The sequence below is a fragment of the Orbicella faveolata genome, unplaced genomic scaffold (genome assembly GCF_042242905.1).
Source record: "Orbicella faveolata isolate gen_17 unplaced genomic scaffold, um_ofav_v1 contig_2, whole genome shotgun sequence".
Lineage (NCBI taxonomy): Eukaryota > Metazoa > Cnidaria > Anthozoa > Scleractinia > Merulinidae > Orbicella > Orbicella faveolata.
Window position 1 is genome coordinate 30,958,187 of NW_028301547.1, and position 21,705 is coordinate 30,979,891.

At 39.0% G+C, this 21,705-nt stretch overlaps 4 protein-coding genes across 4 annotated transcripts in view; 2 read left to right on the forward strand and 2 right to left on the reverse strand.

Annotated features, from left to right (window-relative positions):
- Positions 1–1,524, forward strand: part of LOC110051531 (dynein beta chain, ciliary-like) — a 43,251-nt gene extending 41,727 nt beyond the window's left edge. Inside the window, exon 64 of the mRNA XM_089288639.1 lies at positions 613–1,524. Coding sequence (XP_089144765.1) covers positions 613–942 — 330 coding nt within the window. The 3' untranslated portion in view covers positions 943–1,524. The remainder of the gene's footprint in view (positions 1–612) is intronic.
- A 1,988-nt stretch (positions 1,525–3,512) lies between these two features.
- Positions 3,513–13,683, forward strand: LOC110051534 (forkhead box protein K2-like). The gene is made up of 6 exons (XM_020757572.2): positions 3,513–4,015; positions 4,128–4,310; positions 6,853–7,156; positions 7,816–8,009; positions 9,709–10,226; positions 10,847–13,683. The coding sequence occupies exons 1-6, from the start codon at positions 3,528–3,530 to the stop codon at positions 11,188–11,190; spliced, it is 2,031 nt and encodes a 676-aa protein (XP_020613231.2). The 5' UTR covers positions 3,513–3,527; the 3' UTR covers positions 11,191–13,683.
- A 925-nt stretch (positions 13,684–14,608) lies between these two features.
- On the reverse strand, positions 14,609–15,594 carry LOC110051535 (uncharacterized). The gene is made up of 3 exons (XM_020757573.2): positions 15,314–15,594; positions 15,119–15,225; positions 14,609–15,032 (listed from the first exon to the last, which is right to left on the reverse strand). Exons 1-3 carry the CDS (start codon positions 15,544–15,546, stop codon positions 14,860–14,862), a joined length of 513 nt encoding a protein of 170 aa, XP_020613232.2. The 5' UTR covers positions 15,547–15,594; the 3' UTR covers positions 14,609–14,859.
- Positions 15,595–17,312: 1,718 nt separating this feature from the next.
- On the reverse strand, positions 17,313–21,674 carry LOC110051591 (thymidine kinase, cytosolic-like). The gene is made up of 7 exons (XM_020757642.2): positions 21,479–21,674; positions 21,361–21,392; positions 21,106–21,219; positions 20,134–20,227; positions 19,927–20,016; positions 19,486–19,605; positions 17,313–19,278 (listed from the first exon to the last, which is right to left on the reverse strand). The coding sequence occupies exons 1-7, from the start codon at positions 21,647–21,649 to the stop codon at positions 19,165–19,167; spliced, it is 735 nt and encodes a 244-aa protein (XP_020613301.1). The 5' UTR covers positions 21,650–21,674; the 3' UTR covers positions 17,313–19,164.
- Between the last annotated feature and the right edge of the window lie 31 nt (positions 21,675–21,705).

Genomic DNA, 21,705 nt, shown 5'->3' on the forward strand with positions numbered 1-21,705 from the left:
TGTGGTTCGTGAGAGAGGGCGAAACAGCAAAAACCAAGCCTTCAATTCTATTCGTAACACACGCAGCCTTGAAATACTATTTCTATTGAGATTAAGAGAAAACCTTTTCTTCCTGCTTTGGTTATGAAGGACAGAATCTAATAAAGCTGGGGCAAAATGTTTTGAAAAAACAACAAATTAAAGTCCAAGGCATAATTATATCGTCAACAATAGAACAAAATTGGATTTTATTGCTGAATAGTTTACGTTAGTAAAACCAAATCACCGGTAAATCACGCAGTTCCTGGCAAAATTTGCAGTACAACCTAATACAACGGGCCACTGTAACTTCATAGTGACACTGTTCATCTAAACGAAATTTTATGAACGTATCATTTGGGACCTTCGGCTTTGTTACATGTAACAGGCTAAACACATGTATTGTTGTCGGTTAGTGACTGTTACTATTTGTCCTGTATGATTGAAAACTGAACTCGGTTAAGTTGTTGTCGCAAACTAGTGGCTGACTGGATTGTACATATCGGGGAGGATAAAACAGAGAACATCTCAGGGCGTAATTCGCCCCCTATATAAACCCGAGCGCTGACTTATACAAAGTATATATTTTCTCAGGTTGACGTCACGAAGAAAAACAAAGAGGATTTCAACAGTCCGCCCCGAGAAGGTGCTTATGTGCACGGATTGTTCATGGAGGGAGCCCGATGGGACACACAGACTGGCATGATAGCAGAATCAAGACTGAAGGAACTGACTCCTGGTATGCCAGTCATGTTCATTCGCGCCATCCCAGTCGACAAACAAGAAACCAAGAACGTTTACGAGTGTCCAGTGTATAAGACGAGGCAGCGAGGCCCCACGTACGTGTGGAATTTCTACCTCAAGACCAAGGAATCCCCGGCTAAGTGGACACTCGCAGGAGTCGCTTTGTTATTAAGCGCTTGAATCCATGTGTTTATTCTTGAGTGCTTTCCACTTACAAGTGTTAACGGTTGTTGCTCACATTATTGTTTAACCTTAGAAACGTCTTTTCGATTGACAATAGAGTGTGGAGTATTTTCCCTCGGTTAAGTTCATTTCTAGGTGCTAGAGACACTTTCTATGTTATACGTGTCAACCAGAGTTTTACGAGGATTTTGCTAAGTTTTTGATGATGGAAACAACAAAACGTTTCACTGGCCCATGCTTTCAAGTTTTACTTTAACTTATCTTTTTTTGTCTTATAGTTTCGGGTGTCAGTGATATCCACTTAGGTCCCAAATAAACTCATTTCTCTTCTCGGCTCTAAAGTTTCTTGTACTCCACGAGAATTCATTCTTTATTTGGTACTGTAGTTCATCTGAAGAGCCACCTATTTTTGTATTCATTCATTACGTTTCTCTCGCTTGAGTCCGAGATAAAGCTAAGTCGTTTATTGTTTTTTCGCCAAGTTGTACTGTTGTCGTCTTTCCTTGCGTGGCACTTTTAAAGTGCAAAACTATTTATGTGTACAAATTGTTTGTGAAATAAAAAAGAGTCTTATGTAAATCTTTGTCGTCTTGTTAGCTTACATCGTAGCCTGGCTGTCATTGTTTTCAGAAAAGTCAGAAGTCTGTAGCGTGAATTACAATTGTCTAGTCAAGTTTCGCACTTGTACTGTCGTCTTTTCGGGAGAGCGCGACTCGCGCAGACAGGTGAAACTCAGGCCAGATACTCTGAAGAAAGAATGTAACTGTTTCGACTCCCGTAGTTTTACTGACGTGAATATTTGGAAATCGATCGTCGAAATAAGGATAACGTTCCAATAAGTGTTTCTGGTCATAAAAGTGGTCAATGACTCTTGCACTGTGCGGTTTTCGGTGGAAGCTGACATCTCAGGTGACGATCGGAGAGTTTGCTCCGAAGGATCTAACCGCTGCTTTTTTTGTGTTTTTCTTTCTTTTTTGTTTCTATCCAATCCGCTGGACATGCATTCCACTTCGTTTCCTTTAATTAGCCACCTCAAACTCAAATTACTGACCACCTACCACAGATTGCTTTGGTACGTGACATAAAGCTCGTCTCGTACTTAACTTTGTTTTCAAGTGTGCTCTTTTGAGAAAAAGAGAAGTGAACGGCTGTAACTTGTACGTCACTGAGTAGCATTTTTCCTGGAATATTTACCTTGTGTTATCGGCTCCCCCATTAGTTATGCCGTGAATGTTTGGTTCAATGCGAACTTCAGCTACTGTTTTCCCCGCGCAAAAAAATTCCAGACCATTGGCTTGAAAACCGGGCCTGAAAAAGCCTGAAATGATCCCTCCATTTCGTCTGAAACCAACTTCTTCAGCTGCCATTAAGGTCAACATGATAGCCCTTATCCGTGATGACATCAGACAAGTAGATTTCACTACCAACCCTCGCTTTTAAATTGCAAATTGCAAATTTCATCGTGGGAAAATTCCCAAAGCAGCAAAGATGGAAAGAATATCTTCGTGAAAGCAGCACGAAGATGCCAGAGGTTTGAGAAAATTTCTCGCAAACGGTGTCTTGGTGGTGAATGTTCAGCATGTGACATAATCACGCATATGGCTTATTCTCTCCCTTATACGTGAGACACGCGAGGGTGAAAGTTATGTGAATTTATCCCGGGGCCCCGGGGAATTAAGTTAGGTATCTTCAGTTTTCCCTTTTGGGGAGGTGATTTTCTTTAGTTCCTTTTGCTTTTTTTAAAATTTGCATTTCCTGAATGTATTTTCTATTTAACCAATCTTCTACAATGCCGGAGACTGACGCGTGACGCTCCTCAATTAATGAGGGATGGAATTTATCACTGATAACGAACATGGAAAATAGAACGTGAGCTTAGGATGTACTAGTAACTACGACAGAAAAGAACTGTGCGAGTCACTAATACTGTGGCGTGAAATAGCCACAATAGCTGTCAGTCCTCCCAGCTGCAGTTTTGTATGTGTATCATGTGAGCTAAAATAGCATGTTCAGGTCTGATCTAACTCAGAAGATCGAGATTTCGCGCAGTGAAGGTAGAGTGCGCGGGTTTGCATAAACTTTGGAATTGCAATAAAAATAAAAATAAATAACTTAATTTTAAGTGTCAAATATATTTAGCACTGTTGTGCTAATAGGGGACTGTAATTGAATAAACAAATATTGCAAATAGAACATAAACTATTAAGAATCCCAACTGGTGGGAGGCTGAGCAGTTGGCTATTTTCACAGGGCGGTCGAGGAGTTGAACTCGGGACTACCAAGAACAAATAGCGGTAGGGGTGGAGGATTTGAACTAGACACCTCCATATTACAAATCCAGCGTCCTAGACTACTCGGCCAAGCCACCTCGTCCTTAGCTTTCCCTGATTTTCCCCCATGCTTGAATCAAACTACAAAAACACACGAATCATTTTCTACTTTTGTTAAATTAGTGACGCAACTCAACAATTACGTAAAAGTTGCTGCAAGTTGGAAAGACCTTCACAATCACAAGACCCTTGCAAAATCGACGCAAATAGGGACCCGCCTGTGCGAGAAACGCGCCACCTCCATATTTGGTAATGATCTCCAAATTTGGAATTTTTAAGGTTTGCGGAATGCCCGTATGTTTCTCCTCGTGTTGTTGTTTTGCTTTTGATCCTTCTTCTTGTGCAGCGCAAGGGAATTTGGAATCAGGCTGTCAGTGGAAGATGTCTTCGCCTAGCCAAGATCAGGAGAGCGATGCTTTGGCTCTGCTAGCTCTAAAATCAGGCGCAGTTAATCCTGCAAGACAACTGTGGTCTGGTGTCAACACTGTGACTCCCATTGCCAAACTTGAAGGTCGCGAGTTCGAATATTTGGTTCGGCAAAGCCGGATTATTATCGGAAGAAACAGCAGTCTAGGCAGCGTGGACGTCAACATGGGACATTCCAGTTTCGTTTCGAGGAAGCACCTGCAGCTAAAATTTGAAAATCAGGATTTCTATCTCAGTTGCAACGGGAAGAACGGGATATTTGTTGACGGTGTTTTCCATCGACGGGGGGCACCTCCATTGAAATTACCGTACATGTATGTATACAAACTTTACCGTTTGCCGTATAATGTTTCGTTAATTTTAATGGCATAATTTTACTTTGTGCTTAAGCGTAGCTCATTTAAGATGCTGTCCATTTTCTTTTAGCTGTGTGTTGCGATTTCCTTCGACAAATGTCAAGGTTCGTTTCACCTCCTTGGTTGGTGACAAGACTCCGAAACGTGTTCCTAGCCCACCGAGAACAAAGGTTCTTCCACCTCTACGAATAAACATCCCTCAATCAGACTCTAACTTCGCTTCTCCAGTTCCTTCTCCTACGGGAACGATAAGGTACGAGGCATTTCTGTTATTTGCCGTGGTTTCTCATTTTAAACTGCTTGTATATAACCGCGCAGTAATGAGTATTTTGCCGAGGTCAACTGGAGTCGTACATTCTCTCACGATAACTTTGTTGTTAGCTGTGTGCGTTTACTGTTGTGTTTTGTGTACGCACATCTTTACCCCGTTTGCTTTCCTGTTGATGTGTAGCCTCTCTAGTCAGAAAAGTTTTTCTTTCCCGAAACGATTAATATCAGAACTTATATCCCGTTCTTCAGATGAACGTCTTGTTTTCTTTTATTGGATGCATGCGTGCAAGATTTTATAGGGTCAGTTAGTCGTTGCTCAACCATGAGGACAAATTTTAGTGACTAGGTTAATTAAAAGGCACGATCTTAGATCGTGAAAATGGTGGAAACATATACGAAAGGTAAATTCAATTTGTTGTTACAAGCACGTGTTGTGGTCGATTTGGCGTTTAGGTCACGGTATTTTTCATGAAGCGAGAGTTAAGACCAAAAATCCCTTCGCTACAGCTTTCACTCTGTGCGGGCTTGAGCATTGCTTCAGTCAGTTTTAAAATTTAAATGTGGTTCTTGTACTTGATTTTCTCATTGTGTCCATAGTCGGCAAAGTGGAATACAAAGCGTTTTCTTTTGAACTTTTGATTCCGTGTTTCGCAATCGCACCTACTATGGAAATGTATTTCCGTTGGTCTGTAGAGGTTACACACGTTGTCTGTGCGTTGTTTGGTCTGCGCATGCCAGTGTTTATTTAATTTTTTCTAATAATCCCAAGCTCTCATTTGAAAGAAAATTAAAGAAAAAGACTGTAAGATTATGATAGAAACTAGAAGTGCTGTTATACACATAAAACTGGGGTCAGCGCGGGTTTCTAACGTATATTTTCTTGCTGGTGTCGTAACTGGTTTTTGCTTTGTATTTACCAAAACAAAATATACGTAGTCAATGTTTGGCCCGAGTTTAAAATTTATACAGATGTTTTAAAGTAAAAGAGTTCGTACATTAATTCTTATTATGACACGCGTGTGAAGACGACAATCGAAGAGCTTTTACTAAGAGTATATTTGAAATCTTTTTGCATTAGTTCCTCTTGGTTGAATTTGAAAACAAAACATTGAACGTGTCCAAGGAGTTAAAATTCTATGAATAGATAAGCGTGTTTATGAGGATTTGAGCTTAAATGTAGTTTAGCATCAAACATGCGTAAATCGATTGTTATGAACGGTCTTGAACAATCTCTATATTTGTTTTGTAACCGTATCAAACTCCTTCCAAAATAAAATAATTTCGACAGTGGAATTTATTGCACAATACTGAATATTTTAGCAGCTGCTTAGAAGAAAATATTTGTGATATTTTTGCCGGGCTTGTATACAAAATAAGTGACAAACATTTCAGTGCTGGAAAAATGTGTAAACACCAGCCTAGAAGTCTTATTTTTGTACTTTGTTATGTGGAAGATTACAATATTAGATTGTTACCCTTTGCCTGTGGTTAGAACTTTGAGTATTTATTAGATGTTATTAGGTTGTTGTTGCTTTGGAATTCCAGAACTTCTTGTAAAGTGAAGAACAGTGCTTGTGTGTATAAGTGGTCATCATAACTCGTAGCACTGAAATTATAAAGCAGAACTCAAAATGTTGAACAAAAGTTGGGATACATGTCCTTTCTTTTAGAAAGTTGCATAAATTGTGTCTGCAATTTTCACTTTTGGAATGGCAAAGATTCTGTCTCCAAAAAGTAAGCCATGTAAGAACAAATATGTGGTTATAATAGAGTATTATTGTTATTAATAAGCAACTAAGTGAAGAAACATGGCATACATGCAATAGGCAAAGTGAAATAAATTCGTTAAACATCAGCTGCCAATTTTTTTTTTTAATAGCAGCTGTAGCTTTTGTCTGAACAAATTGTCATTGCCTGAATAGCTCATTAGGAGACAAATTATGCAGCAGTCAGACTGTCTGTTGTGTAGTGACTTCCTTCTATAGTTTAAAAAAAGCTTGTAGATAGCACTAAAATAAATGAAATTTACATTTACTGAAATGAACCTGTTATTTATTGAGAGTAGTCAAGTTAGATGTACTTTTTGTGAAAAAAAGTAAGTGAAATCAATTATTGTAACTTCAACCTTTTCTCCAAGTCCAGTAAGTTTGTTATTATTGCAGGTTTTCCTTCAAATGAAGAGCTCAAATTAATGCATAATTTGTGATGTGTTTTATTCAGAACTGGGTTCAAGTAAAGTTGTTTTGTAGCTTCCATTCAATCTCTGGTGATGCCACCTGAGCAACACAACCTTTTACCCATTTTAAGTTTTGTTTTAGATGAGGAATGCTTTTTTTCCACGTTGTCTGCAATACACACTTTATTTATTTTCTTGATTGTAAGTTAGCTAATGCATGTACTGTAATGCATGTACAATTTCTAATATTTTAATAAGTTTAAGTGTTGTTATTGTGATTGAAAACTTATTTTATGAACTAGGGTTGTTTTGTAACAAAAGCCTGATTATTCTGGAATTTTTCCTGTAGTGTTCCTAACTCCTGTCCTGCCAGTCCTCGTGGAGACGCTAATCATGTCTATGCCCCAAACTTACAAGCTGTAGCAGAGTTAGCTGCTCAAGATGCCGCCCAGGCTACTGTGGAGGAGGAGAAGCCAAACACCTCAGGGGGAGAGGGAGGAGGCAAAGATGACGGAAAGCCTCCATTTTCTTATGCACAGTTGATAGTTCAAGCAATCTTGTCTGCACATGACAAGCAGTTGACGCTGAGTGGTATTTACACACATATTACCAAGAACTATCCATATTATCGCAGTGCTGATAAAGGCTGGCAAGTAAGGATGCCTGGATTTGTTCTTTAAAATAAGACTTACTACTGGCAGCCACTAAGTTTGGTTGCTAGTTATGAAAATATGTTCTTTGGCTTTTGACTTTTTGAAGTCGGTCTCATGTTTAATTGTCTCTGTGGGTTTTGTTTTTCTTTTCTTCATACTCTTCTCTGTTTTGCCATTTTTGATGCTATTACATGTGTACCTTTTACTTTCCTGATCATTTAGCAATGGATGCCATGAATATGTCTTGGGTAGCCCTTTGCTGTTCAAATGAAAGATTTATATTCTTTGACTTGTACAGCAAAAGGACTATACAAAACATCAGGAACTGAAATTAAAATGCCTGCTCTTCGTGGATTTTGTAACTTAAGTTGGTTTAATCAGTCAACCTAAGAAAGTTTAACTTTGACAGAGGTCTAAACTATTAAAAAAATGCCAAGTTGCATGTTGACCTAGCCTTCAATTTGATTTGAAGCAAAATTTGTATTATAATTAAAAGCTCTGTATGTTCTATCAACCGAACAACATTGCATTCCAACACAGGAGGTAACCTCTTAAGAAATTAGAGATAAGTTAAGGTATCCTAAGTATTGATAAGGAGGTATTTGTCTTTGTATTGAAATGGAAGTATTTGTCTTTACAAGTTGACATCTCTTCAACAGAATTCTATTCGTCATAACTTATCCCTAAACCGTTACTTTGTGAAAGTACCACGTGCCCAAGATGAACCAGGAAAAGGCTCATTCTGGAGGATTGATCCATCGTGTGAGCAAAAGCTGGCTGAACAAGCATTCCGCAAGAGGCGTCAGAGAGGTGTGCCATGTTTTAGACCACCTTTCTCTCAACTGTCTTGCAGGTGTGAAACTTTTACATTGTATAATATTGTAAGGGAGCTGAGACAAAATATGCTTTAAGTTATGTTTCTTATAGTGATATGAGATTACCTTCAAAGTGAACAAAAAGTCAAAATGTGTAGTTTCCTAAGGTAGAAAAACAGCAGAGGTAATAATAAAACAGAAATAGGCAAGAATATCAAGGGTTCATATAGTGTGATCGTCCGGGTGAGTGTAGTTCTGAAAAGAACTGTTGTTGGTGACTGACGTTTTGACAACCTGAGCGGAAGTCATCTTCAGAGTCAAGTGAATAGTGTTTGTCAGTCGATGATCTTATAAGTCTGGTCCGTTGAACGTGATTGGTCAGTATAGCCACGATGGTATTGGCTGAAAGACTCATGTAAAGTTTGTCATCAGTCATTGGTGGGTTTCGATCCGTCTATTGTTAGTCAAATAGGTCGGTTTTGGTCCGTGTATTGTTGAGTCGGTCTGTTAGAAGTCCGTTTGTCGGTTTCGTTTCTGTCGTGGATAAGTCGTTTGTAAGGCGCCGGTAGTTGTTGACATCTGTTAAGAGGCGTTTGTTCTAGGTTAGTGTACCAGCTTTCCAGAGTCAGTCGTTGAAAATAGTTTGTACTGTAGGTTAAGCACTGAGCAGAGTCCCAGTCAATGTTGTGGTTTGTCAGTTGATGATGTACAGCAATGTGATTGTTGGCATCACCATTTCTCGTGGCTCGTTTGTGTTCAGTCAGTCTCGTGTTAAGGTTTCTGCCAGTCTCACCAATGTAGGAAGCCTGGCAGTCGGAGCATTTGATCTTGTAAACTGCTCCCTGTCTGTCGTTAGGTTCGTCTCTGTCTTTCACGTTGGTCAGTAAGTGTCATAACGTAGTTGTAGGTTTGTGGGCTACACGAATGTTGTAGGGCTGTAGGATCCGTGAGATGGTCTCAGAAGTGCCCTTAATGTAAGGTATGGTCACTGTAGTAACAGGCGTAGGGTTCCTGTTCGTAGCGTCAGCTTCAGTAGGTTGGTAAATGTTTCGTCTAATAAAGTCAGCGTTGTAGTTGTTTTTGTGAAAAACACGTTCAAGGTATCTGTTTTCGTAACATAAGCTGTCCGGTGTGTCACAAACTAGTTGCGCTCGTCTCGTCAAAGTCTTTATAGTCGTGGCTTTGTGTGAAGTCGGGTTGTAGGATGATTCGTCAAGTAATCTGTCGGTATGCGTCGGTTTTCTGTAGACTGTCGTTCGTAGTTTGTTGTTGTCGCGGCTTACCAAACAGTCTAGAAAAGGAAGTTTTCCATTTTCTTCGATCTCTTTAGTAATATCAAGATTAATTAATGTATTACAAATGACAAATTTGAAAAAGTTAGGCCAATTTTCAGCATAGTGTGCTACTCAGTTGTTTTCATGCATATGACAGATATTTTTTATTTGCTTCATGGAATCTATGTGAGATTGTGATATGGAAATTTAAAAAATGGATGTCTTTTTTACACCACGGTTTAGCTATCTTAAAACATGACATTTCACTTCTGGTTGGGTCAGAAACCACGATGGGTTAGGACCTGGGACTAGACTAGTCATGTTTGTATACTCAACATGTAAGTTTCCAATTTTCAATGTGAGAAATGGTTTTAGCAAAGTTGGACTATCAATTCAAAAATAAATAAGTAAATGTGATTTGCATGTATTTTAAATTTTGTTTTTTTGTTGTTTGTTGTTTCAGATCAGCTCCAGCTTCTCCCACACATGGCCTTCAGTTCCATGCGCCATCTGCTCCAGTAACTCATATGTCACGTGAAAACTCACCTACTAAGACAACAGCCCAACCAGCTGATGCTGCAGTATCTCAAGCCAAGCCTACCCCCACCTCACCCCCCGTCATTCCACCAACTGGTTTACCACCCCCGGTACCAAGTCTACCACAAGGGGTTGTCAAATCAACGGTCACATTCCAGCCAATTGTAACGCAAATGGCAGGAGCAGCTCTGCCTGTCAGTGTGATCAAGTCTTCTCTAGAGGCTGTAAAGGAAAGCGATGGAGCTGATACGGAGAAGAATGGATTTTCTCAGTCATCAGGAGATGAGTCGCCTGTGGAGAACGCACTGCAGCCAGAGGCAAAAAGCAAGCCTTTGGTTGCCACATTAGTGAAGCAGCCACATCAACAACAACAACCACAGCAACCACAGCAGCTGACGCAGCTTCCACCACAGTTTTTGTCAGGAGCTGCAGCCCCTAGCTCAGGTAAATGTGCCAATACTTAGTGGTTGTATAGTACTAGCTTAATGGCTCATGTACAAGGATTGTCTCTAGTTGAACCCAGGTATTTTTTTACTGGAGGTTGGCAAATTGTTGGGGACTAGTGATTAACATGCAAAAGAATATCATCACCCTCAGGGACGGTTAACAGTACTCCAACTTACTTCAGGATACAGAATCACGATGACTGATAAATCTTTTGGAACAGAAAGCCATGCTTGGCCTAATCAGTAATGTGACTATATTTTCAGTGGTCAAAGTTAATTGGGCTCCGGCACGGGTCGTTTTTTTTATTATTATTATTATTATTATTATTATTATTATTATTATTTATATATTTTATGTGGCAAGATGCTTAAATCTCTAGGTGTATAATTAAAAACCAGCAAAACACTCCGTAATTAATGCTGGATGCTGGTGGGGGGACCCTGTGATAGACTACCATCCCATTATTAGAAAAAAAAAAATTTAGTCACTTTTTCCTGCCAAAATTGGGATGAGCTCCAGCCGTTCTGGGGCACTTGGCCTTGGCCTGTTCACATAAGTAGTTTAAGCTAGATGTACAATAATTTGTGCTATTCTTAATTCCTTTGTTTATATTTCAGGTGGCTTGCTAACGCCCATTCCCACCCCCACAAATGTCTCACCAACTGCTACCCAGGATTCCTCTGCCAAACCACCAGTTGCAAAAATACCTACCCCTTTACCACTCCCCTTAGTAACCACTGGAACAATCACTCCTGACTCCTCACCCCTTGGGGTGTTGTCACCAGCTGCCACCACAGCTGCTGTTTCTATTGCAATGAATGGTGCCAAGCGAGCCTTGAGTGCTAGTCAAGCGCCAACTGACAGCAATGAGGAACCAGATATAAAACGTCAAAAATTAGTACGGCAAGGTGCTACGTGGCATGGCACTCAACAGGACACTGCTGAACAAGAGAAACTCTAACCTTCAAAGATTTTCCTTCTACTGAAGTTGACTGTTTTCTTGTGGCAATAATATTGTAGTACACAGTTTGTAGTTGTAACAGCACTGAGTGTGGTTGACACTGGCATACCGGTAGTGGCAGGCTGATCAAGGTGAGGTGTTTGAAACATCAACATAGGTTTGACTGGAATCAGTGGATCACTTATTCACCGGAATACTTTGAACTGATTGTTATCAATAAGTCACACTTGGGCTATGGACTCGAAGAGAAAAATACACCAACAGCTAAGACACAGGATAGATTTGCCAGATATGTGGCCCATTTGATAATCAAGTTGTTGTCAAATCTGATGAACAGTGCACATCGCATGGAGAACTAACTGTTTAGAGGGAAAAAAAGAGAAAAGAGAAACGTACATTTTGACTGGCAAATTGGCTTATCAATTCAGTGCTGCTCAAAGAAGAGGCTGTCAGTTAACAGAACAGAAGGAAACATTTCCACACAAATTCAAAGACTCAATTGGACAATTTGGTACATGTTGCTCATGCATGCAATGGTACCGATGAAACTATGTGATGGTGCAGGTGATGTTTGTTGCTAAGTAGGCTGGAACTACACTACATGGAAAATCTGACATTGTTACTATTAATAGCTATACAAGTATATTAGATGAGACACGGATGATGATGCATTTAGCTGCCGTAATGTGTTGTGGACAGTGTATTAATATTGTGGTTTTGGTGTGCATTATTTTTGGGGGTGCAAATGGTCAGTATAACGTACATTATCCCTTGAAATTATAAGGGACAATGCAAAGTGGTTGAACATGATCATTTCAAATAGAAATGAATCAATATTTTAATTGTCACAAACTGGGATTTGTTATTAACCAGATAGCAAACCAATTAAAAGGCCTTTGCGGGAGCTTGCTGTCTGTTTAAAACTGCTGATGTCATTTTAGGGAAAATATGTGTTAGTGTTGTACTAGGTTTCACTGACATTCCTACATGGTTGGTGAGTTGAGGAGTGAAGTGGTCACCTTTTCACCAGAGTGCTTCTAAAATGCTCAGCTCTAAGTGACAGTAGGTGAACCTGGACTTACTTGTGATTTCTGATGTGGGATGTATTCTTTTTGTGAAATGAAAATTGTATGGAAGAAAAGAAACTCGGACATCAGACCAAGATAGAATTATACAAGAAAACAAAAATAATGTTTAATTTATGACTTACAGCAATTATGTAGATGTTCAGAACACTTGCTCAATTCACTTTTTCTTTAAAAAGTAGATAATTATGGTTAGAGGGACACAATAAGTACTTGTTTCCCATGGAAAAAATTCTGAGCAGGTAGTTGTTGTCATAATTTATCTGCCCTTAGTACAATCCATTGAAATTATATGATGTTAGCACAATGTTTTTTGTGCAGATTTAAAGGTGTTAATGCTTTGATTTGATTTGACTTTGATGCATTGAGTGTGCAAAGGCCAACTAGTTGATAGGGCAAACCACAGGAAAATTAACAGTACAGTTTGTATTTCATTCATCTCACATGATTGATTTCCCTCACAAAACAGCATTTTGTCCTTCCAGGAAATATCCACACCTAGTTAGAAGGTCTGAAAAGCCACAATTAATTAGAGAAAGTATGAAGCTGAACTGGAAATTCCAGATGGGTGGGGTTGGGGGTTCAAACCAGTAACCTTCTGTGCCATAACTGAAGTTACCCCAGAGCAGTTTTGTGTAGGGGTGTGGATATTTCTGGAAGGTGCATTCCACAAGTAATGCTAGTGTTCACGCTTACTGATCCACACTGCAACCTTGTCATAAAAATACAATAATTTTGATGTTTTAGGGGGTCATTTTGACTCGTCCATGAAACTTAAAAATACCACAGGTGCAATCATTAGACCAGCTACATATCTAACTGTGAAATTGTAGATTTGTTGTAGTAATTGTCTTGTCTCCAATAATTTGTATTTTCTGTTCTCTGGGAAGGGGGCAGGGTGAAATAATCTCTGAACAGTGATGGGGGTGCTCATCAAATTAAAAAGAATATAAGATATTAGAGTACATTTCTGTGGCATGGTTGAAGCTACCTCAGAGCGATTATTTCAAGATCTATTACTAATTAATGAAAATCATCTACAGTACCACAGTATATAAGAAAAACACAACAATTTTTAACTTCTATAAGTATGACTAGCACCCCCATCATTGCAATACCCCCCACTCCCCACCCCCACAATTCCCTCCCAAGACTTGTTTCTTTGTCAGAAACATTCAATTCAATCTTATTTTCCTAAAATCATAGTAACTTATTGGCAAAGCTGTTGACCAAAGTTGTTTTCTTTTGTGGGATGCAAAAGAGATTATCCTTCGTGGCTTACTAGGCCTTAAATGGTTGAGTAATAAATTATTAAGCTTGGTCTGTCTGGAAGAGTTATTTGTGAAGTATGACCATATTGAACATTAAAATGAACCTTTTGAAGGTTAAAATTACCTGCAGAAAATAATTGTTTTAACTTTTTAATTAATGTGAACACTTAACGCTTCATTGGGTGCTTCTTAACCTGAAACATCAGTCACCTCCCGCCCTCCAAGCTAGGTGCCTCAAATTGAATACTCGAATGTGTTTCACTTGAGATCCTTACACTTCATAGTTGCCTGGAAACAAGTACCATGAGGCAACTTCTCGAGCCCTAGGCCTCCTCAACACGCCCCCGACGTCGTATTTAAACATTGCTGGATTTTCTTTACGGTTTGATTCAAATCCAGCTATTGTCCAGAATGTGAAAAACCATAACAAAATGTCCAAAAACTCAATTTCAATACTATTTTTGGTTTGACCCTTGATTGTTATGATCGGCTGTGAAGTTGCTAGGCACATTTCCGTCTCGTGGTAGAAATTCTGAGGAAAACGAAGTTTAAAACGACGCACTCGAGCACTGTTCGTCCGTTCAAATGTGCTAGGCTTGGTAAGGAGGTTTTTGAGGGTTGCATCATGTCATTGCTGATGAAGCAGTTATACCTCCTTTGTCTCTGTATCGTGCATTTGTGGTGAATTGTGTTGCGTTTCTGTAAAAGTTGGGCAGTTATTTGTCCTGAAATAGAAAACGAACCGTAATGTTAGCCTCTTCCAAAAAGGAATAGGACCAAGTTCGTAAATGATGTTGAAATATTCAGGGAAGTCTTTTTACACATGCACCCTTGTAGACAGGGCTCGGCGCTTTAAATTGTGCTATATTTCTGATGTTTGTGTTCAAATTGCGGAGGTTTCGCAATCAGTTTGCACCATTCAAGTTCGTCCCGAGATCTCGACCGAGTCATCTGGGACCTCGGGCTAGAAATTGCTATCACTCTCAAGGTAACTCACTGAGAACTGGTAGTTAAGTTGGAGTCTGGTAGACTTTGTTACTAACTATCGCAGTTTATTTTTTAAAAATCTTACGGTTTACATCAAGATACATTAAGATGAAGTAGACAGCGAACTCGGTCGACCTCAAAATAGTGTGATGCGAACTCTGTCCGCGCAAACTTCATTGGTCCTCATTGGGTGCACCTGAAGACCTTTCAGCAAGACCTCTAGCTACCTTGTGTTCATAACATAATGCAGCTAAATGAAGACACTTCCCGCACAGGAGGCAATCCAGTGCAGTGAGAAACTGTAAGGTAGCAAACAATATATAGACTTAGTTTTTATGAGTTGTTATAAGATTTGTTGGGTTGCTGTTTCCATCGAGGGAAGTTGAGTCCGGGGTCGAAGTTGAGGGAAGTTGACTCGCCTGTGTATCGGGGCCAGCGATTGCTGGTTCATCGACAGCTGACTGATCCGAAGACTTCTCCGACATTGAGGTCTGTGTCCCTTTACAATAAGAATTTTTTTTACCTATTTAATGATTTAGAGTTCGAAATACATGAGAAAAATAACAATGCCGCCTCAACTCGCACCTTCACCTTCCGCACTTTGCTTGATCACATGTTTTCGCGGGTTGGAGGCTTTTCGCCTCCTGTGAAAATTCGAACTTGGAAGAGCACTTGAAACCTCTATAGGTGATCTACAAACAAACGACAGAACAATTTGATAAACAGTATTTAGCACCCTTAAAGTAAACAAGTCAGCAAGGGCACATACACATAACTTACGTTCTACGAACTTCCTGTGACAGCAAATACTCCGCGAACGCACTGTCACTACGCGCTTCAAACCCTGCGATGAATTTCACCTGAAGCCACGATTGAAATATATTCTTTTCTAGGTAGATGCGTTTGTGGCATCTATGCCACTCCTTCCTAGCGTCTTTTCCATCGACAAACTTTCGCTTTCTACCTGAGTTTTGCCTTCTCCCTCCATGGCCGCTTCCAGTGGTCGACGCCATGTTGAATTTGGCGAGCCAAACTTGAAATCTTTTGCCCGAACATTTCAAGTGTACGCATGCGTATACAATGATGTTAGTCAATTTCGTTCCCAGAGCCTGTTGGACGCGTTGTAAAGTTCACAACACGACGAATTCATTTGTGTACATCTAACCTACAAAATATGAAAAATTTGAAACAACTCTTGAAACTATACCAATCGTCGTCTGTTTCATACAGTTGAAAGTTATATAGACTTTTTGCTTACTAACTGAGCAGGGTATGCTAAGTGTCCCATGGCACTAAGCTGTGCTCGGTGATGTGGGGGGGGGGGTGGGTGGGGTGGATACTCTGTAAATCTTTGGGTTGGGGAAAGTCGCTGGGACACCAAAACCCTTACCCTATACTAGACCATGAATAGCTTGATTCTTCAACCCTATTCTATGCTAAGCACCAAAAACCCTACTCTATCTCAGAGTAGCTATTTTAAACTTCATCACTATTGTAGTATAACGTACACCAAATAAACCACTATCATACAAATTGAAAGTCCCTCTGAGTTTTGATTGCTAATGTAGAACCCCCAGTGAAGAACCTGTTTTGGACTAAATTATTTATTCACTGCCCACTTTCTTGATAAATAAATTATATACCCTATTCTAGACCAGAACTTTCTGAATTCTATACCCTCTCCCAGACTAAACTGGCTGAAAACTATACCCTTCACAGTGGCACATACGTTTAGATATATCAGGAGCCTATGGGCTCCTGGCTATATATCTTATATATGGGAGTACCCCCCCTAATGGAGGGGGAGGGGGTGGTTAGGGCTGCACCATCTGTGGAATCACTGTTTAGAAAAACTAGTTGGTGATGGTTAATTTCCCTGAGTCTGCTTTCCTTTTGATTAGCACCTGACCAATATTAGTATCACAGCCTATGAAGACAATGCTTTCTGTTGTTGATTGTCAGTACTCCCATGTGAAAGGATATGCATGGAGAAGGGCATGCTCCTCGCTTTTGGGGGTATAAATTGCAAATTACACTTGGTCATTCAGGTAGCAGTTAAGGATGTATGCAGGGACATGAAAAAAAAAATCTAAACAAAGCAAACAATCAAGCTTAGGAAATCTGCTCTGCCAAAAATACTTTTCCCACCTCAAGTTTACAGCATGTCTACATCCATTTTTACCCCTGAACCTGTAGCATTGAGCATTTTAAGGAGTAAAATAATTTGGAGGATTGCTGTTAAAAATTCAAGAAAATTTTAAGAAAATATTTTAACTTGTATAACTTGTAGCTATAAACATTGTTTTAATGTTTTAGTAGAGTCAACATCAAACACAACTTTGAATGTATACCACTGATGTCCATCCCTGACTGCAAGTTTAGCATTTATTTATCTTCTTTTCCATTTTTAAGGACTTTTCAAGCAAACCTTGCAATGCTAAAATATTTTCATTAGATGTGATAATCACAATGCGACAAGCATTTTAAAATGGAAAACACGTTAGTACAGAGTTTTGGGAATTAAAGGTGTTTGTGCGAAATTACCCTGTCCTCAGTCCGTGGGGATGATCAAAAAAGTGGGCAGGCAAGGATCTGGGAGAGAAAAGGAAAAGGCACTGAAAACCTACCTGATTTTCAATCTTTCACACTGATGGGGAGCCTGGAAGTTAAAGCTTATTCAGTTAAGCATAACACCCACTACAGGGTTCTGGGGAAGCTGCACAAACTTTCCAGGGTTGAGAGCGGACTGGGCTGATCAAAACAGTTTATTTATCAGGCAGGTTTTTTCAACTTTATTAATACAATTTAATTTCACTCCTATAAAATCATTATTTGTAATGTTATAATGCAACGGCAACGGTCAAATCTGCTGTAAACTTACCTCTACCCGATATAAAAATATCAAAGCAAAACTTAAGGTTAAAATAAACTTCACAGGCCTCAGAGGAGACAAACGGGCTCTGTTTGTAACTAATGTAAACTATGTTTTAGTGAGAATTAAATCATATTATATCATATATCATTGACGAGTGCAATTTTAAGTGAATTTGAATATTTGAGCAATGCAGAGGATTTGTATAGAAAATGTCACAGGAGTGTCTTGGTCTTTGGCAACTTTTTCCATACAAATCTGTAGTAAGAATTCAATAGTAGATCACATGACCCACAGGGCCTGCTGTACAATGTAATTACTTGAATAAGTGCTGCTCTTGAGTAACATCCACTCAAGACCGTAAAAATATGTTAAGTTTATAAGGAAACAAAGGTAGTTCTTATTCCAAGAAGCTGATGCCATATTGCAGATGGAAAATGTAATAGCAACATTTTAAGCTGAGCTTTTATCAGTGTTGCCAACAAAATATGAATTTTGTTTGATTGAATAGTGTTTCTTAAATTAGGAGGTCACTCCAAAAAGCTTACTTTTTTGTGTTCACCTATTGCAAGTTAAAACATTGGGTTTTTCGAGTCACCAAAGTTTCAGCCTCTAAAGTGCCTGCTATTCTGAAGAAACTCATCACAGCAGAAGCCAAAATTTGACTTTGGAGGCCAGGCCGTGTTTATGTGGTGTCATTCCATCTGACTCAAAATTGGCGGGAAGAAGAAAAACCTGTAACTGATTTTGCATCCTTCACAAGGTCAATAAAATGTATTTTTTTCCAAGTGATTATCTACTTCACTATCTTCACTGCTGTCATTTTCGGAGTTTGGCTCAAAATAATACAACTCAAGAGTGGCCATAACGAAGAATGGTAGTTAAAAGACTTGTCGGAAGACATTTGGATAAATCTCTTGGACTGAATACATCACAAAAACACAGCATGGCTGCTGAGTACGGTTCAAAATGGTGGCAATGATGTTGAATTTTGGGCTTCTTTGGAGATGAATTTCATAAGGAAAACCTGCACTTCAGAGGCTGAAATTTCGGTGAGTGGCTAAACTCAGTGTGAGGTTTTTATTAGCGTTAACAAAAAATATGTTTTTTGGAGTGACCTTCTCCTTTAATAAGTTCTTGTTAAGTGCCACCTTCAAATAAGGGTCACGTCAAAATGTTGCAGTGCTCTTTCAGGTCCGATGTAAGGTATTTGATGGCACAAGGATTGGTAAATTCATTTTGTCGATTTCAATTGCTTCCAGTGAGTCCTATGATGCTTCCACTGAATTTTATTAACGCGTATGTATGATTTCCCTCAAAGCCTTCCCAGGAATAACAGTTCAATTAAGTACAAGAATAGTCCAATCTAAGCTAACACAATCAGAACATTATTTAAAAAAGCCCAGCAGTAAATCTCTGTAACAATATGAAGAAATCAACAGTAAAACTATAAATGTCCTGGAATGTATACTTGTGGTTAAAAACCACTGTGTAGCACTGTTTGCCTTGACTGTGTAGTGGTATAAAACTGCAATAATATTTAAACTTCTACTGCTTAACAGTAATGCAAGATTTTCAAGTTAACTTTGCAGAAATCTCTAAAAATTATAATTTTTTTTCTTGTATTTGTGTATGAAAAAAGCAAGTGTATAACTTTGAGAGTTTTAATAGAAAATGACCGTAAAAGATTTCAATGTTAAGATTAAAATGTCTCATTAAATGCTTCCTGAGAGAGTTGCTACATTAATAATTATTAGATCTAATGAAAGCCGTTTTTGATTGGAGCACCAGCTAGTACGCTATGAACAGATGAGAAATTATAACAGTCTCGGCAGACAGCCATGTATTTATCAGCTCCGCCTATGACCTCAACCTGAAAACAGAATCATCAAAATTAGTCACAGACAGCAATAATTGAGTAGACTTGCCATTTACCAAAAAAATCCTGCACAAAAAGAGAGAAAAAGAAAGAAAAAAAAGTGAGTGCAAACAATGGGCACCAAAAATATGTTTAAGAGATGCAACAAAATTGTTTATACCATGCCATAAAAATACAGCCAATTAGTGTTTTTAGTCCTACCTTTTTCTCCTCACCCAATCTTTTTGTAAATGCAGCATCTTTAAAGCAATGCATGCAAACTGCATTAAGTTTGACAACACTTTCTGCTAGGGGAACAAGATCCAGTACCCTGCCAAAGGCCTGTGAAAGTGAGAAAAATACCTTAGTGAAGAGTTTATAAATGGATATTTTTATTAAAATATAATAAAAAATCTGATAAGGTTAGAAACATCAACTGGCAGGAGGCAAACAAGTTGGCTTTTTACAAATGTGACTGAGGAGTTGAACTTGGGTATCATGTGATACAACTCCAGCTAGGGCTGGTGTAAGACTTAAACCTGTGAGCTCCAGATATCAAGTCCGACACCCTAACCACTTGGCAATGCAGCCCCCTCTACATCGACAACTCATTGAGCTTGTTCTTCCTCAAGTCATTTGCAGAACTTCCAGCCATATACTCACTCTTCTTTGAAATGTTCCATCTAACGCAGCAATTATTACAGTTTTCCCAAGACCAGCCATTTCTTCTGAAAACTCCACAACATCTGGAAACTAAGGCAGAAATGTGATTGGTAATCAATCCTTGTCTTTTAGTTAACCTTCAAAAATGTATACTTGTATCCACAGTGACATTTTCATCAAAAATTATAAAACTTCAGAAAAACTTACAAACTGGCCTTCATCAATTCCTAAAACAGAATAATCCATAGCTTTACTCTTAATGTGATCTAACACTGAGCAAGCAGAGGCTCTAAGCGTTTGTCTGTGAGTAACAACAAAATAAAATCAATTATTACAACTCATTATGATCAGTTATACAATTGCATTATTATCAGGTAAGTTCAGTTGAATGAGTTCACATGAAAAAATAAAAATCACAAAAATGAGAGAAGAGGACAAGGGAAGAGTAGGAGAGGGGGTGGGGGTGGGAAGGTAATTTTACTAGGAATCTCTCAGCTGGAAAATTACTCGGTTCAAATATTTACCCAGTGAAGAAATCATTATTTTCCCTGGGGAACTCTGGGATTAGATTTTCTTTACAAATTCCTTTTCACAAGTCTAAATTTATTTGTCATAAACTTGCCATATGAAAATACTGAAATACATTGTTGTTGTTGTTATATAAAAGTTAAGTTGAGCTCTTAGCTCTGAGTATGGGGACCTTTTGCTGAATTTCAAATGAAATTTGACGCTTCTTTTCCTATTTTCTCTTAAAAATTCAATTTATCCCGATCGATTGAGCACCTTTGCGAAGCTTACAACAATACTGATTTCCAGATAGAAAGGCACGAACTTTACGTGAGCTTATATCATTTTTTTTTTCTTTACACAACCCCAAAAGCTTATTAGTTTAAATTTAAGTAAAGGTCCATTCATTCATTTATTCATTGATTCTCATCTTGCAAGTATAGATCTTCTCACCGAATGACGGTCATTTCGCTCCATGATTAGGTCGCTCCAATAAGTCAGTTCGCTCCAACCAGAAGTTAGATAGCTCCACACAGGCCGAGTTCGTTACCTCAGCTAACCAAGTTTGGCTTGGCAGTAGATGAAAGAACGAGAAATAATCTGTATGCCCGTTTGAGCGAACTGACTTGGAGCGTTCTAACCATGGAGCGAAATGACCGGATACCTTCTCACCTATCGTGTGTTGCTACACCGTCCATGTCGTAGCGGTTATCTTTCTCGTATTTAATCACCATACAGGAATGGTTGGCTACTTGGTACCGCTTGATTCTTCTGAGCAGCTCAGTTCTGAAACACAATCGATTTCGAACAAAACACGTGTGAATATCGCCAATAAAACGGCATCCAAACATACTCTTTGTAAATGCACTGCACATCTATCAATAATATAATGCATTTGCTGGTAAAAGGTAATAGCTATTTACGTACGTTTTTCCCGAAAACATTGGTCCGAAGATGACCTACAAGATAAGTCAAGGATACAAAGGGTTAGCTTGTAAATTAACATGAAACACAGCAAAATTCGCCATCTTGGGCATCACATCACCTGAATTTGACCTCTTAAATTCATAACACTGTGGACGTCCATCCCTGGGATTGTTACCAAAGACATTTTACAAGTTTTTGTAGCTTGTGGTTTGCAAATCGTCGTTGATGAGGCTTTCGTTAGTGAGGACAGCGCGCCAAAAGATTTACAAAATTCGCGCCTAAACATCATGATCAACCAACCGCTGGCAAACTGTTTGCCCAGTCCTCCCGGATGTACTCGAACGA

Bases quoted from the DNA above. Each gene is read 5' to 3' on its own strand.
- LOC110051534 (XM_020757572.2), top strand. From the start codon at position 3,528: ATGATCTCCAAATTTGGAATTTTTAAGGTTTGCGGAATGCCCGTATGT. The intron at 4,311-6,852 runs GTACGAGGCATT...TTTTTCCTGTAG, and splicing joins TCTCCTACGGGAACGATAAG to TGTTCCTAACTCCTGTCCTG. The intron at 7,157-7,815 runs GTAAGGATGCCT...TCTCTTCAACAG, and splicing joins GTGCTGATAAAGGCTGGCAA to AATTCTATTCGTCATAACTT.
- LOC110051535 (XM_020757573.2), bottom strand. From the start codon at position 15,546: ATGGCGTCGACCACTGGAAGCGGCCATGGAGGGAGAAGGCAAAACTCA. The intron at 15,226-15,313 runs GTAAGTTATGTG...GTTTGTTTGTAG, and splicing joins TCACAGGAAGTTCGTAGAAC to ATCACCTATAGAGGTTTCAA. The intron at 15,033-15,118 runs GTGCGAGTTGAG...CTTATTGTAAAG, and splicing joins GCAAAGTGCGGAAGGTGAAG to GGACACAGACCTCAATGTCG.
- LOC110051591 (XM_020757642.2), bottom strand. From the start codon at position 21,649: ATGATGTTTAGGCGCGAATTTTGTAAATCTTTTGGCGCGCTGTCCTCA. The intron at 19,606-19,926 runs GTGAGTATATGG...TCACTTTCACAG, and splicing joins ATGGAACATTTCAAAGAAGA to GCCTTTGGCAGGGTACTGGA. The intron at 19,279-19,485 runs GTAGGACTAAAA...TTCTGTTTTCAG, and splicing joins GATTGGGTGAGGAGAAAAAG to GTTGAGGTCATAGGCGGAGC.